General features: G+C 47.9%; 2 protein-coding genes across 4 annotated transcripts in view; one reads left to right on the plus strand and one right to left on the minus strand.

Annotated features, from left to right (window-relative positions):
* The window catches only part of gfra2b (GDNF family receptor alpha 2b), a 45,416-nt gene extending 40,333 nt beyond the window's left edge, over window positions 1–5,083 (plus strand). The window contains exons 8-10 of the mRNA XM_028418539.1: window positions 104–288; window positions 3,118–3,165; window positions 3,699–5,083. Coding sequence (XP_028274340.1) covers window positions 104–288; window positions 3,118–3,165; window positions 3,699–3,827 — 362 coding nt within the window. The 3' untranslated portion in view covers window positions 3,828–5,083. The remainder of the gene's footprint in view (window positions 1–103; window positions 289–3,117; window positions 3,166–3,698) is intronic.
* A 1,176-nt stretch (window positions 5,084–6,259) lies between these two features.
* Window positions 6,260–13,079, minus strand: LOC114443717 (apolipoprotein L4-like). 3 transcript variants are annotated; one of them, XM_028418003.1, is made up of 3 exons: window positions 12,420–13,079; window positions 12,108–12,184; window positions 6,260–7,234 (listed from the first exon to the last, which is right to left on the minus strand). In XM_028418003.1, the coding sequence occupies exon 3, from the start codon at window positions 7,185–7,187 to the stop codon at window positions 6,402–6,404; it is 786 nt and encodes a 261-aa protein (XP_028273804.1). In that variant the 5' UTR covers window positions 7,188–7,234; window positions 12,108–12,184; window positions 12,420–13,079; the 3' UTR covers window positions 6,260–6,401. The 3 variants fall into 3 exon arrangements, with proteins under 3 accessions (XP_028273804.1, XP_028273805.1, XP_028273803.1); XM_028418004.1 differs by lacking the exon at window positions 12,420–13,079 and having other exon boundaries at window positions 12,108–12,384; XM_028418002.1 differs by lacking the exons at window positions 12,108–12,184; window positions 12,420–13,079 and adding an exon at window positions 8,170–8,295.
* Between the last annotated feature and the right edge of the window lie 12 nt (window positions 13,080–13,091).

Genomic DNA, 13,091 nt, shown 5'->3' on the forward strand with positions numbered 1-13,091 from the left:
TGCTGGAATAGAACTACATCTTTATTTGTTAACATGATTATTGGTTATGAAAAGCTGTGATCAGTAATTGATTGCTAATAGTTTGGGTTCGGTGTGTTTGCAGAAAACGCCATCCAGTCGTTTGGGTACGGCGCAGAGGGAGGCGCCCTGCCGGCCACCGAGCCGGCGGCCACCTTCCTGCCGCCCGCCCGGCCGCCCGTCATCTCCAAACCCGCCCCCTCTCTGCACGGCAATGCAATCAAGCCCATAGACAGCGCCTGTGTGTTCTCCACCTGCGCCAACCTGCAGGTCAGTGACAGCAGCAAACACACAAACACAGCTAGCTTAGCATCAAAGAGCTGTTTCCTGTAACTGGGGTGAAGGCGGGCTGGAGCCCCTCAGAATAAGAGTCCCACCCTGCAGTAAACATGGGACAGGCTGCTGAGTCTCCTGTGGCTAAATGAGCGCACTGTGAGGAGCTCTGCCGCCATCGTTGGACAGATGTCAGCAGTCAGGAGCTCAGACTGTAGACAGAGGTGGTTGTGGCGCCCCCTGAGGGTTTCCTGAAGACCAGCTTTGAAGCTCAGTGTGGACACTCCAGCTGTCCTGGTAATACCTCCGTCCAGTTTAACTGAACGGCCCGGTTGTAACATTTCTGCGGCCCGGGACCGGTCCACAGCCCACAGTTTGAGAAACACTGGCCCACATCATGGATATATCTGTGTGTGTGTTTCGCTGCCACCATCATTTCACATCATCGATAATAATCTGTATTATTAATAACATCAGGTGTGTGATGTGAATCTGAGCCGCTGCTGCTGCTCTGCTGCTCTGCTGCTCTGCTGCTGCTGCTCTGCTGCTGCTGCTCTGCTGCTCTGCTGCTGCTGCTCTGCTGCTGCTGCTCTGCTGCTGCTGCTGCTGCTCTGCTGCTGCTGCTGCTGCTGCTGCTCTGCTGCTGCTCTGCTGCTGCTGCTCTGCTGCTGCTGCTCTGCTGCTGCTGCTCTGCTGCTGCTGCTGCTGCTGCTGCTGCTGCTGCTGCTGCTGCTGCTGCTGCTGCTGCTGCTCTGCTGCTCTGCTGCTGCTGCTGCTCTGCTGCTGCTCTGCTGCTCTGCTGCTGCTCTGCTGCTGCTGCTCTGCTGCTGCTGCTGCTGCTCTGCTGCTGCTGCTGCTCTGCTGCTCTGCTGCTGCTGCTCTGCTGCTGCTGCTGCTGCTCTGCTGCTGCTGCTCTGCTTCACCTTCACACACATCAGTGTTGTCCTGAAAGTCCGTTCTGTGCACCCATTATGCAGGCTGCAGGTCAAAGGTCACAGTCATTGGTGTCCATGATGTAGGAGAGTTAACGCATGAATTATAGAAGGCTGCAGACATGACGATGAAGCTGTGTACGCTGTGGTTAGCTTAGCTTAGCACACAGACGGATCAGGTGAGCAACACCGACTGAAGCTAGTGTTAGCTTAGCTGTGCTTTTTATTGAAAGGCAGTCGACCTGTGTGTTACACCACACACACACACACAGACACACACACACACTGTGTTGAAGGTGACCGTGACATGAACAGCTTCAGTGTGTTTCAGTGTAGGACAGCTGTCAGGTGTGTCTGACGCTGATTCACTGTCCCACAAAGAAAACTGTTTTCAAGGATTCACTGACAGGCAGAGAGGAGTCAGAGGTCAGAGGTCACATGATGTTTCTGTCAGCAAACCTTCAAGCTGAATATGTAAATGAAGCAGGTCTGAGGCAGAATGACAGAAATGATTGATTTCAGAAGAATGTAAATGTTACCAACCACTCGCTGAACGTTTGTCATGTGACCGCTGCTAACATGTGGGTCCATCATGGCTTCCTGCTGGTCGCTGAGGAGGGCAGGACTTTTAGATTGCACTGAATCTTTTTGGAGCTCAGAATGTTAAACGATGCATTCAAGGACCATCAGAACGTCTGATGATGATGAACAGTGATGGTGGTAGGAGCTGTAGGGTGCAGAGCCGTGGCGTCGCTGTGTCATCAGATGGAGCAGCCTGAGGTTTCATGACTTCTTCCTGGGACTCTTGTGTAGAGGTCACCTGAAGCCGCTCGGAGTCACGTTCATGAACCTGTTTCGTCTCAGGATGCAGGCTGCACTGAGCTGCCTGCAGCGGCTGTAGTGTCCTCACTCAGCCTCAGGCTGGACAGAGAGGCCCGTCCAGCAGGCGTCCTCGCAGCACCGCTGTGGTGTCTGCTGCTCACTGATCCTCTCAGGTCCTCCTGGACACCTCCAGTAAACACCACCAGTCCGAGTCTCCATCGGGGTGATGGAGCAGCACAGAGAGGCCCACAGCCGGTCTGTGAGGAAGCTGCTTTAAGTTTTTTCAGATATGCATGTAAACACCGTTCAGACAGCAGGGGGCGCTGGACCTGGACCTGGACCTGCAGCTCTGAGCTGGTTGGAGGCGACCTGCAGCAGCCATGTGTGTACCTGCAGTGTGACAGCCTGAATGTGGAGGGCGGCTCCATCTGAAACCATGGGAAAAGCGTCCAGCGTGCCGCCGCTGCGTCCCTGTGGATTCTGGGTATTACCTCCTGCTCGCTGTTCGAATTTGTTTCCTGAATTGTATCATTTTCCAGAGCAGGCAGTGTGGGGCGGAGGCGTGTGTGTCGGCCGAGGTCACTGCGCCATGATAATCATCTGTGTGTTATGTGATGACGGCGTCTCCCGGCGGCTCACCGCTGAAAAGACTAGTGTTCCTCTTTATTGAGTGATAAGATCTGATTGGCTCTCCCACCCAGGCAACAGGAGGAGATATGCTAATGAGGCGCTGACAAAGAGGCGGATGGGAGATAGACGCTGTGGTGCGTGTGTGTGTTTGTGTGTGTGATCAGTGCTTCATTATCAATGGTTTGTTCCTGAGAAAACTCTGCAGCTGGACAAACTGAACGTTATGTAAAAAAACAATATTGATATTTGTCTGATCGATAATCAATATGTCTGCACGGAGGCTTTGCCGCGTGTTGGTCGGCCGCCATCCTCAGCTGACATGTGGCTCACACTGAAACACAGCCGGTGCTTCCTCAGAGGACGCTGATTGGTTCACATGATAAACATCTGATTATGACGTGCTGGGATGGTGCAGACTGTGAGGTCTTCTGTTGTCTTACAGGACGGAGGACAGAAGTGTGTCCCCTCTGACGACTTTGAGTGTGAGGAGGTGAGCCTAACACACACACACACACACACACACACACACAAACACACACACACACACACACACACACACGCACACACACACACACACACACACACTCACACACGCACACACACACACACACACACACACACACACACACGCACACACACACACACACACACACACTCACACACACACACACCCTCTCTGCTGGACATCTTTAGTGAAACATGAAGTCAGGGCGCCGTCACACTGTAAAACACAACAACTCATTAAAGGTAGAACTCTGCAGTGACAGCAGGGGGCCTCGCTGAGGGGGGCCCGTCTAGCTCCGCCCACTCAGCCTGTTCAAACGCTTGTTACGACAACTAAAGCCACAGTACAGCACTCCTCTGGTGACCACGCATTGTTATTATAAAAATAACACTTATCATAGTCTAATGGTGACTAACGGCACAGTCATGTCCACATGCAGGGGAAGTTTACAGCTGATTTATTAAAATACAACAAACTTTATCCAAACTGTACACCCCCCCCCCTCTCTGTGTGCCCAGGTCCTCCTGGCTCAGGGGCCGATGGACTCTCAGGACTCTGCAGGGTCCGAAAGCAGCAGCGGCCAATCAGCTCCTCTTCTCATCGCTGTGACTGTGTGTGTGTCCACAACTCTGCTGTCATACATGTGAACTCTCACACACACACACACACACACACACACACACTCCTAAACATCATCAAGGACCTTCTGGAGGAGGAACACACACACACCGTGACGGACAGGAAAGGAAGGACCTGTTTGTGGGACAGAATGAGAACGACACACACAGACACGCACACACTCGTGGGATTTTGGATCACAGTGACTTCATTTGTGTGTCTGCAGGGTGTGTGTGTGTGTGTGTGTGTGTGTGTGTTCAGACTCACTCCCTCCAGCTTTTCTGGATCTGAGACAGCTGGGATGAAAAAACACAGGGAGACCACTGGCTCTAGCTCCACACACACACACACACACACACTCAGACAACAAGTCTTGAAGTTGGCAGAGAGGGGACGGGGCCGGACAGATGGGTCGGATCCTTCCACAGTGTTTGTCAGCTCAATTCATCACTGCCCTGGACCTCGGCTGTGGCAAGAGATCTATACTACACACACACACACACACACACACACACTGCCACCTTCCCCTCAGACCTCGTCAGCGGGTGAACAGGGTCCCCACATGGACACTCATGCTGTGCACCAGTGTCTTTCTGTTGTTGACATTCTGTACAAACTTCATTTGATGTGGAATATGAAAAGTGTGTGTTTCACATGTAGGTGTATAGATGTGTGAGCACACGTGTGTGTGTCTGCATGGGTGTCTGAGTATCGGTGTGCGGAAGCAAAAAGAGGACGTGAATCTTAGAAACACGATCAGGAGAGGACCGCCTCCGTCTGACCCTCCCGTCCCACAGGGGGCGCTCTGCAGACAGCGCACCGCTTTTAAATATGTAACTATCAGTGACGTCACACACTATGAATCCCTGAGCAGCATCCTTCATTCTGATTGGACAGCAGCAGCTAAATGTAAAATGTGAATCTGCGCTCAGCAGTGACGCCATCTTGGTTCTAATATGGCCGCCGTTTAAATCAGGATAAAGTCTGACACCACGCGTTTCTAACCTTCAGATCAGTCTGTCCTCGTTTTGCTTCAACAGTTGTTTAATGTGTGTGTGTGTGTGTGTGTGTTCTCAGTGTTTACCTCGGGGTATTTTTTATGGAAACGTGTCGTGCTGTTTGGACGGATAGATCAGTTCGTGGGATCATGGTGTGGCCTTACTGTACTGTCCGCTCTGAGAGTGATGACACCGACCCGCTAGCAGCCGAACGACGTTTCACTGGATGTCAGGCAAAAGTGTAAAATCTGGTCAGAATTTATACCCATAAACTTACTGTAGCTATGTGATCCCCAGAGGATGGTCCCTGTCTGATTCTGATCCACATTATGACTCTCAGACACGTTAAAGTAAACTTTATCTGTTTCATTACCACCAAAAGGTCTCAGTCCCCAGAAGACAGAATTCGAATATTAGAAATACAATAATCAGTTCAAAGTTAATAGATAATACTTAGGTCTGACTTCAAAACAACAGTCAGTGTTATTTCACATGAATAAAACAGCATCATCAGCGAGAGAATAAACGTGGTCCCACAGCAGACCCCTGAGGAACACCTCATGGTTAACACTGTCAGCTGACTGAAGCCATAATGTGAGGATGGAAGAAGCCAAAGCAAATTCAGATTTCATACGTTCAAACAGAAACAGACTTTTATGTGTCTCTAGCGCCACACTCAGGACAAACTTTATATTTTCAGCCTGTGTGTTGATGATGGTGCTGCTAGCGGGGCTTCATGTTGTTATGAGTGTGTGATGGGATGAGGGTGAGGACCAGGGTGAGGACAGAGGTGAGGATGGAGGTGAGGACCAGGGTGAGGATGAAGGTGAGGATAAGGGTGAGGGTGAGGAGTTGACAGCAGGTTGTAGAGTTGCTGATCTGTCTGTGTAACAGCGCCACCGCAGTGTAATCTGTGTCTGGAGATCTAAATAAAAACATCTGTACCAACAGCTGCTGACGAGTCCTTCATCACGTCTCACAGCTCCTCTTCACACAGTTTGGTACAAAATGTTCAGCTGGACTTCAGGATGACCTGATTCAGGTTTGGTGGTCAAAGGTCAAAGGTCACTGTGAGCTCTGAAAGATGTTCTGAACCCAAACTTTCTAAATGTCATAATGTGTGCAATAACACTAGAGCAGTGATGATGATGAGGTCCAAACAGGAAGTCAGCATCTCCTGTGTTCCCTCCACTAACAGCCAATAGGATCCCTCCATGTGCTCTGTCCTGTGGAGGTTCGGTCTGTTGTCCCGCCCCCTGTCCCTTTGACCAATGCACAGTAATCTAGTGCTCTAACATCAGCATGCTAACACATGCTAACTACTGTCAGGCACTCAGCTGGGCTGCTGCTGGTCTACAGCTGCACTCTGCGGATGCTGAACTGTCCACACAGCAGCTGATGATGGTCTGACAGCAGAGACACACCGTGGACCAGAGCAGGACAAAGACAAGAAGACACCTGGAAGCCCTTTAATTCTTTATTCTGTCCCTCAGACTGAAACATGATGAATTCTCATCACACGTCACATGACTCATGTATTCATTAGGAGTGTCACTATGACAGGTAATAAAAACATGTAAAAACCAGGTCTGTGTGTCCTGCTGATCATTTGGTTTCAAATGATCTGAGCTCCTTCTTCATCTGATCGAACTCATCGATGAGTCTCTGACACTGATCAGCTGACTCTCTGATGGACTCTCTTAACTTTTCATCTGCTTCAGGAGTCGGAAAGATTCTGAAGACGTTCACTATGAAGACCAACAGGTTGGCTATTTCCTGTATCAGTATCACAGCGGTCTCCACAGCTCCTTCGCTCCTCTTCTTCAGTGCAGACACTCGTCTGAGGATCTCCTTAAACTCCTCCATGTCTCTCAGAGTGTGTTTAGCCTGAAGTTCTGTAGACTTCTGCTCCAGACGTTCACAGGTCGTCTGTATTTCTTCCAGAATCTTCTTCAGTGGTTCAACAATCAGCTGGAATTCTTTGCCCAGTTTTTCTACTTTATTTGCACTTTCTGCCTCCAATCTTAGTTTGGTGACATTAGCATGTACAACAGTTCCACCTCCACCAGCAGCAGCAGCACCAGCAACAGCACCAGCAACAGCAAGGCTCAACCCTCCAGTGAATGGAGCAGCAAAAACAGCAGCAGCAGCTAACCCTCCGACGCCTGTCACTGCAGCACCGATCTTTCTCTGTCGGTTCTTTCTCTCCTGCTCAACTTTCAGTTCTTCAATAATTTTCTTCAGCTCGTCAACGATCCGTCTCATCTCTGCTTCATTGGTGTCGAACTCTTTAATGAATGAAGCTCCGTATTCAATAAGTTTGTTCATTAATTCAGACAAATCAGGAGGCAGCAGTTTGCTGCCTTTTCTTCTTCCTGTTCCTGGATCCATTTCCTGTGTGTTTCTGTGTGTGTGTTGATGATGAGGACAGCTGCTGTCTGTAATCACAAAGAAAACCATCAGACCACCATCATCTTTATTGCCATCATCATCCTCATCTTTATCGCCATCATCATCCTCATCTTTATCACCATCATCATCATCATCATCACCACCATCATCACCATCATCATCATCATCACCATCAGCTTCTGGTTCTTACCTGTCATAGACACAGATCAATCATCTTCCTGCACTCCCTCATGGTTCATACAGTTCATCTGTCATGACCTGGTTATTTATGGTTTTGTTTTCCTTGTTTTGGGTTTTTAGTTTAATCTGTGCTTTTTTGTGATAGTCCAGGTAGTTGTTAGGCTTGTGTTTTGTTCTTGGGTTGTTGTTTAGTTCTTTGTGTGGTGTTCGCCTTGTCTCTGTCTTCCTGTTTATTTTGGTAGCCCTGTCCTCCTTGTGTATTGTCTTGAGTTTTACTTCCTGTGTTTTCCCTCCTTGTGTGATTACCTGCCCTGCCCTAATGTGTGCCACCTGTGTCTCGTCTTGTGTATATAGTCTGTGTCCTTCCTGCACTCGGTGCTAGTTCGTGTCGTCTCTCGTGGAGTTAGTGTGTCTCGCCTGCCTTGACCTCGTGAATCTCTTGGTAATTATGCTTTGTCATGTTTTGAGCTGTGAACTATAGAATCTATGCTAAGAACCTCGTTTTGCTCCTCTGAGTTTTTGCCACGCTACGTCTTTTCCTTTGTTTGTATTTTTGCCCTCCTGGCCTTGAATAAAGGACCGCCTTTTGATTTTGCACCGCTCTGTGCCTCTGCATCTGTGTCCTCATCCACCACAAATCCTGACAATATCAGCCTGCTGTGAGTCTCTACATGTCCTCACAGGACGACACAGAAAACCAAACAACTGACAGCAGCTCACTGACACCAAAGACTCAAGGATCAAACTCACACATTCATAAAGTGAAATAAACACTGCTTACCTCCAGACGGAGAAAATGAACTGCGACACAACCAGAGGAGAAAGTGAAAGTGTTTCTGTGGGACTGTTCTGGGAGGAGACACAAGTGAGTCAAAGAGGGAGGGGCTCCAACAGCAGAGCACCACTGTGTCCTCAGGGTGAGGATCAGTGTAACACACAATAGCTGTGTCTCAATTCAGGGTCTGCATCCTTCGCAGTGCGCATTTTAAGGCCGCTCACGTCTCACGAGAGAGAGAGAGAGAGGGAGAGCAGAGAAAGAGCGGACAGACCTCAGCTCATACAGAGGATGGTGGACAGCAGTGATTTTATGTTCTGTGTTATTTAAATGTTACTTATTAAATTGTGTATTAAATCGTTCTTGTCTCTGTGTTCTTAAACTCTTCTAACCTTGTTACATTATGTGTTTTCACCTATTTATAATTGAAGTAAACTTTTGAACAACTTCTCAGTGACCACAGTAAATCATTTATTGTTCTGTTATGTACAATATTTACAAAGACACAGTTTGAACATTTCTAACTATTTACCAGTGGGCATTATGAAAATGTACAGTTTATTATTTATAAAGATCAAAATACTATTCACAAAGAACATATATATAAATGTTTGGCTGAGCAGGAGTCCTTGGTGCTTCTGGACTGGATGATGCCACGGTGAAGACCTTGGAGTCCTCTGGCTGTGAGTGGGACATCATCTGGGGGAGGGGGGTGTCTGTCTCCTCTGTCCACCACATCGTCCATCAGGGTTTGCAGAGCTGACGATCGGCGGCTGCCATGTTACTAAAGATGTTTTTAAAAAGGGCAAAAATAAAAATAATAACTTCCACAGAGCGGCTTCCAACGCAGCTTAAAATATGAAAAGCTATAAAATATGTATCCTCACCCTCCAGAGGTGATGATGGTCAGTACACCTCCTCCAGGACAGACAGCTGGTCCTGCAGGGAGCCCCACTCTCCTCCACCCAGCAGTAATTCTCTGGTGCAGTGACAGACCTGATGCTTAATGACACATTAAAGCAGTGGTTTCAGGGTTATTTGCAGGGTTCTTACACATTTAGCTATTTATTTAAAGTATTAAAATTACAAACAGACCCTGTATCAAGTCTTACAATTGAATCAAATATAAATTACATTTAATCATATTTGTCTATCTACTGGTTATATATCTAGCGTTTGCTCAGTAGCTGGTATATTAATTATGATCAATAATATGGTTAAACAGCAGCTTACCGTCACCTCCCCACTGCGCTCTCCCAGCCTGAAGAAAATGAGCCGTCACCGGTTTTGCTGCCGCTGGAGCCGCCTCTCCTCTTCCTCCAACAACAAATAAATATATTAAAATATTCCAAATGTCTAAATCCACACTGTTGTCCCGCTTGTTGTGTAGTCCGTGTTGTGTCGCTGTCGCTGCTTTTGTTTTTCCCGGGGCAAAATTTATGACGTCGCGCCACAATCAGGAAGTGCTTTGAAGGCCAGACCGTCCCATTTACCAACGGTGGAGGATCCTCCGGAGGATCCTCAGGAGGACGCGGCCTCCTGAGACCGCGTCCTCCGGAGGATCCTCAAGGATGCAGACCCTGAATTGGGACACAGCTACAGTCTCAGGTGAGTCAAAAAGGGAGGTAACAGTAACTACACAACAGCAGAGCACCTCTGTGTCCTCAGGGTGAGGATCAGTGTAACACACTATGAGTCTCATTGTGTGGAAATTGTCTCACACACACAGATTGTGTGTCTTTTTGTTTGCACTGTGTGGTTGTTGTGAGTCTCTTTGCATCAGTTTGCAGGCGTTTGTGTTCATCCTGTCTGGATTCTCATTCCTTCTGGTTGCTCGGTGCTCACAGTGGTTCATTTCTGTTTATATTGCATCTTTCGTCATCTGTTGAATTTATTTGTTTTTTATTTTTCTAGCATTGAGCAGTGATGATGATGATGAGGTCCAAACAGGAAGTCAGCATCTCCTGTGTTCCTCAAAATAGGAAATATAATAGGAGAAAAGGATGCCAATAGGATTCCTCCACATGCTCTGTCCTGTGATCTCTGTGGAGGTTCAGTCTGTTGTCCCGCCCCCCGTCCCTTTGACCAATGCACTCTAATCTAGTGCTCTAACACCAGCATGCTAACACATGCTAACACATGCTAACTACTGTCAGTCACTCAGCTGGGCTGCTGCTGGTCTACAGCTGCACTCTGAGGATGCTGAACTGTCCACACAGCAGCTGATGATGGTCTGACAGCAGAGACACACCGTGGACCAGAGCAGGACAAAGACGAGAAGACACCTGGAAGCTCTTTCATTCTTTATTCTGTCCCTCAGACTGAAACATGATGAATTCTCATCACACGTCACATGACTCATGTATTCATGAGGAGTGTCACTATGACAGGTAATAAAAACAAAATGTCAGAGTACACACTGATGGAATGAGGATTAAAATCAACAGCATGTCTGAGTGTCTCACACCGTCTCCTTCCTCATGACACTCATCATCTATTATATACAGATCTATGTTCATCCCACTGAAACACGCTGTGAACACATACGAACAACACGAAGAGGAAACTGCACCTTCCACACAGAGCAGGACAGAGGAGGCCGTTCACAAGGACCACCTGCAGGGGGCACCGTGGAGGTCTGCTGCTCTGATACACTTCCTGTTTCTGCCAGGAGGCGTCATGGAGTCTTTATCACGTCTTTGGATCCTGCTGTTGATCAATCACTGAGCTGAGCTCCTTCTTCATCTGATCCAACTGATCAACGACTCTCTGACTCTGATCAGCTGTTTCTCTGATGGTCTCTCTTATCACAGCTCCTTCACTCCTCCCCTCCATCAGTCTGAGGATCTCCTCAAACTCCTCCATGTCTCTCAGAGTTTTTTTAGCCTGAAGTTCTGTAGACTTCTGCTCCAGACGTTCACAAGTCGTCTGTATTTCTTCCAGAATCTTCTTCAGTGGTTCAACAATCTGCTGGAGATCTTTGCCCAGTTTTTCTGCTTTATTTGCACTTTCTGCCTCCAATCTTCCAGCTTCCAGCTTCCAGCTGCACCAGCAGCAGCAACAGCAACAGCACCAGCACCAGCAGCTGCAGCAGCACCAGCAGCCCCAGCAGCAGCAACAAGGGCCCACCCTCCAGTGAGCACCACACCAACAAGGCCGACGCCTGTCACTGCAGCACCGATCTTTCTCTGTCGGTTCTTTCTCTTCTGCTCAACTTTCAGTTCTTCAGTAATTTTCTTCAGCTCGTCAACGATCCGTCTCATCTCTGCTTCGTTGGTGTCGAACTCTTTAATGAATGAAGCTCCGTCTCCAATAAGTTTGTTCATTAATTCAGACAAATCAGGAGGCTCTTCCATGCTGCCTCTTCTTCTTCTTCTTGGTCCTGGATCCATTTCCTGTGTGTTCCTGTGTGTGTGTTGATGATGAGGACAGCTGCTGTCTGTAATCACAAAGAAAACCATCAGACATGATCAGAGTTCCCTCTGGGATCAATAAAGTCTCTGTCTGTCTATCAGAGGGCTGCTCCCAGTCTGCCTTCACTCTGAACAGGGACCCTCTCCAGTCTGACTCTGTCACAGTCATGCAGCCAGCAGCTGGGTTCATGTGATGAAGACCTCAAGCTCATCATCATCATTATCCTCATCATCATCATCATCATCCTCACCATCACCATCATCATCCTCATTCATAACCTCGTCATTGTCATCATCATCATCGTCATCATCATCCTCACCATCATCCTCATCATCCTCACCATCACCATCATCATCATCATCATCATCATCATCATCATCATCCTCACTATCATCATCAACCATCTTCATCCTCATCATCTTCATCCTCGTCATCATCATACAAACAGCACTCATAACACCAGCAACATACAGCAGCTCTGAATGCACCTCTGCTGTCAGTCTGAGAACCAATGTACACAATGTTCTTACGTGTTCTATTAGTTCCATCCACAGACCTCTGGCATCATGACTGCATCAACACGGAGGCAGCAGGAAGTGGACTCTCACTGCCCCATGATGCATGTGCACAGTAAGCAGGTGGGTTCATATAATAAAGAATAAAGATAAAACACCTTTAAAGTTCAATGTATTGACTTAATATGTGTAATAAACATTTTCAAACCCTTCCATACATTTTTTCATACAGTAAAAGTCTCAACATGTTTTCACTTCACAGACATGGACAACTGACAACAAGAGAACAGACGTGGTAAAGAATGAAACTCTGAAAACACTGCTTACCTTCAGACTGAGGTGAAAAGGAGCCGGGTCAGGGAAACAGGACGTGGCTTCAAACAATCCACACACAACAATCAACAGATCAACAAGTGCCGACCCCAGTCTGACTGTATCTGCTCATTAATGCTGCTGGTGTGTGTCAGTGATCGTTGTGCTGCCACCTGGAGCAGCAGGAACTGAACAGGTGTGTGTGTGTGTGTGTCTGTGTGTGTGTGTGTGTGTGTGTGTGTGTAGGAGGGAGCTGGAAATGTATTCACATGTTTATCTTGGTGTGTCCTAAACCAGTTCTACAAGTCTGTCAGGTGAGCTGGAACATGTAGGTGGAACCAGTGAAGGAATGAGAGCATGTGCAGACAGACGAGGATTCTCTGAGTTCTTTAAATAAGAGTCCGTCCTCGGGCCAGATCCACAGGTCGTTTAGTTTCAAAAACATTCTCCGTACAGACGGCAGAGTTTCAGTGGATGTGTGTGTCCACACGTGTCCGCACAAACCACTAAACACTGTAGTACATGTGCCAGACCTGTGAGTGGCGCTAGAACCTCTGCAGTGATCTCTAGAGTGATCTCTAGAACCTCTGCAGTGATCTCTAGAACCTCTGCAGTGATCTCTAGAACCTCTGCAGTGATCTCTAGAACCTCTGCAGTGAGCACTAAAACTTTGAGAACTTTTTTCAA

This window comes from Parambassis ranga, chromosome 12 (genome assembly GCF_900634625.1).
Source record: "Parambassis ranga chromosome 12, fParRan2.1, whole genome shotgun sequence".
NCBI classification, from domain to species: domain Eukaryota; kingdom Metazoa; phylum Chordata; class Actinopteri; family Ambassidae; genus Parambassis; species Parambassis ranga.

What these genes read in the sequence shown, in the direction of transcription:
- LOC114443717 (XM_028418003.1), bottom strand. Translation starts at nt 7,187, where the DNA reads ATGGATCCAGGAACAGGAAGAAGAAAAGGCAGCAAACTGCTGCCTCCT.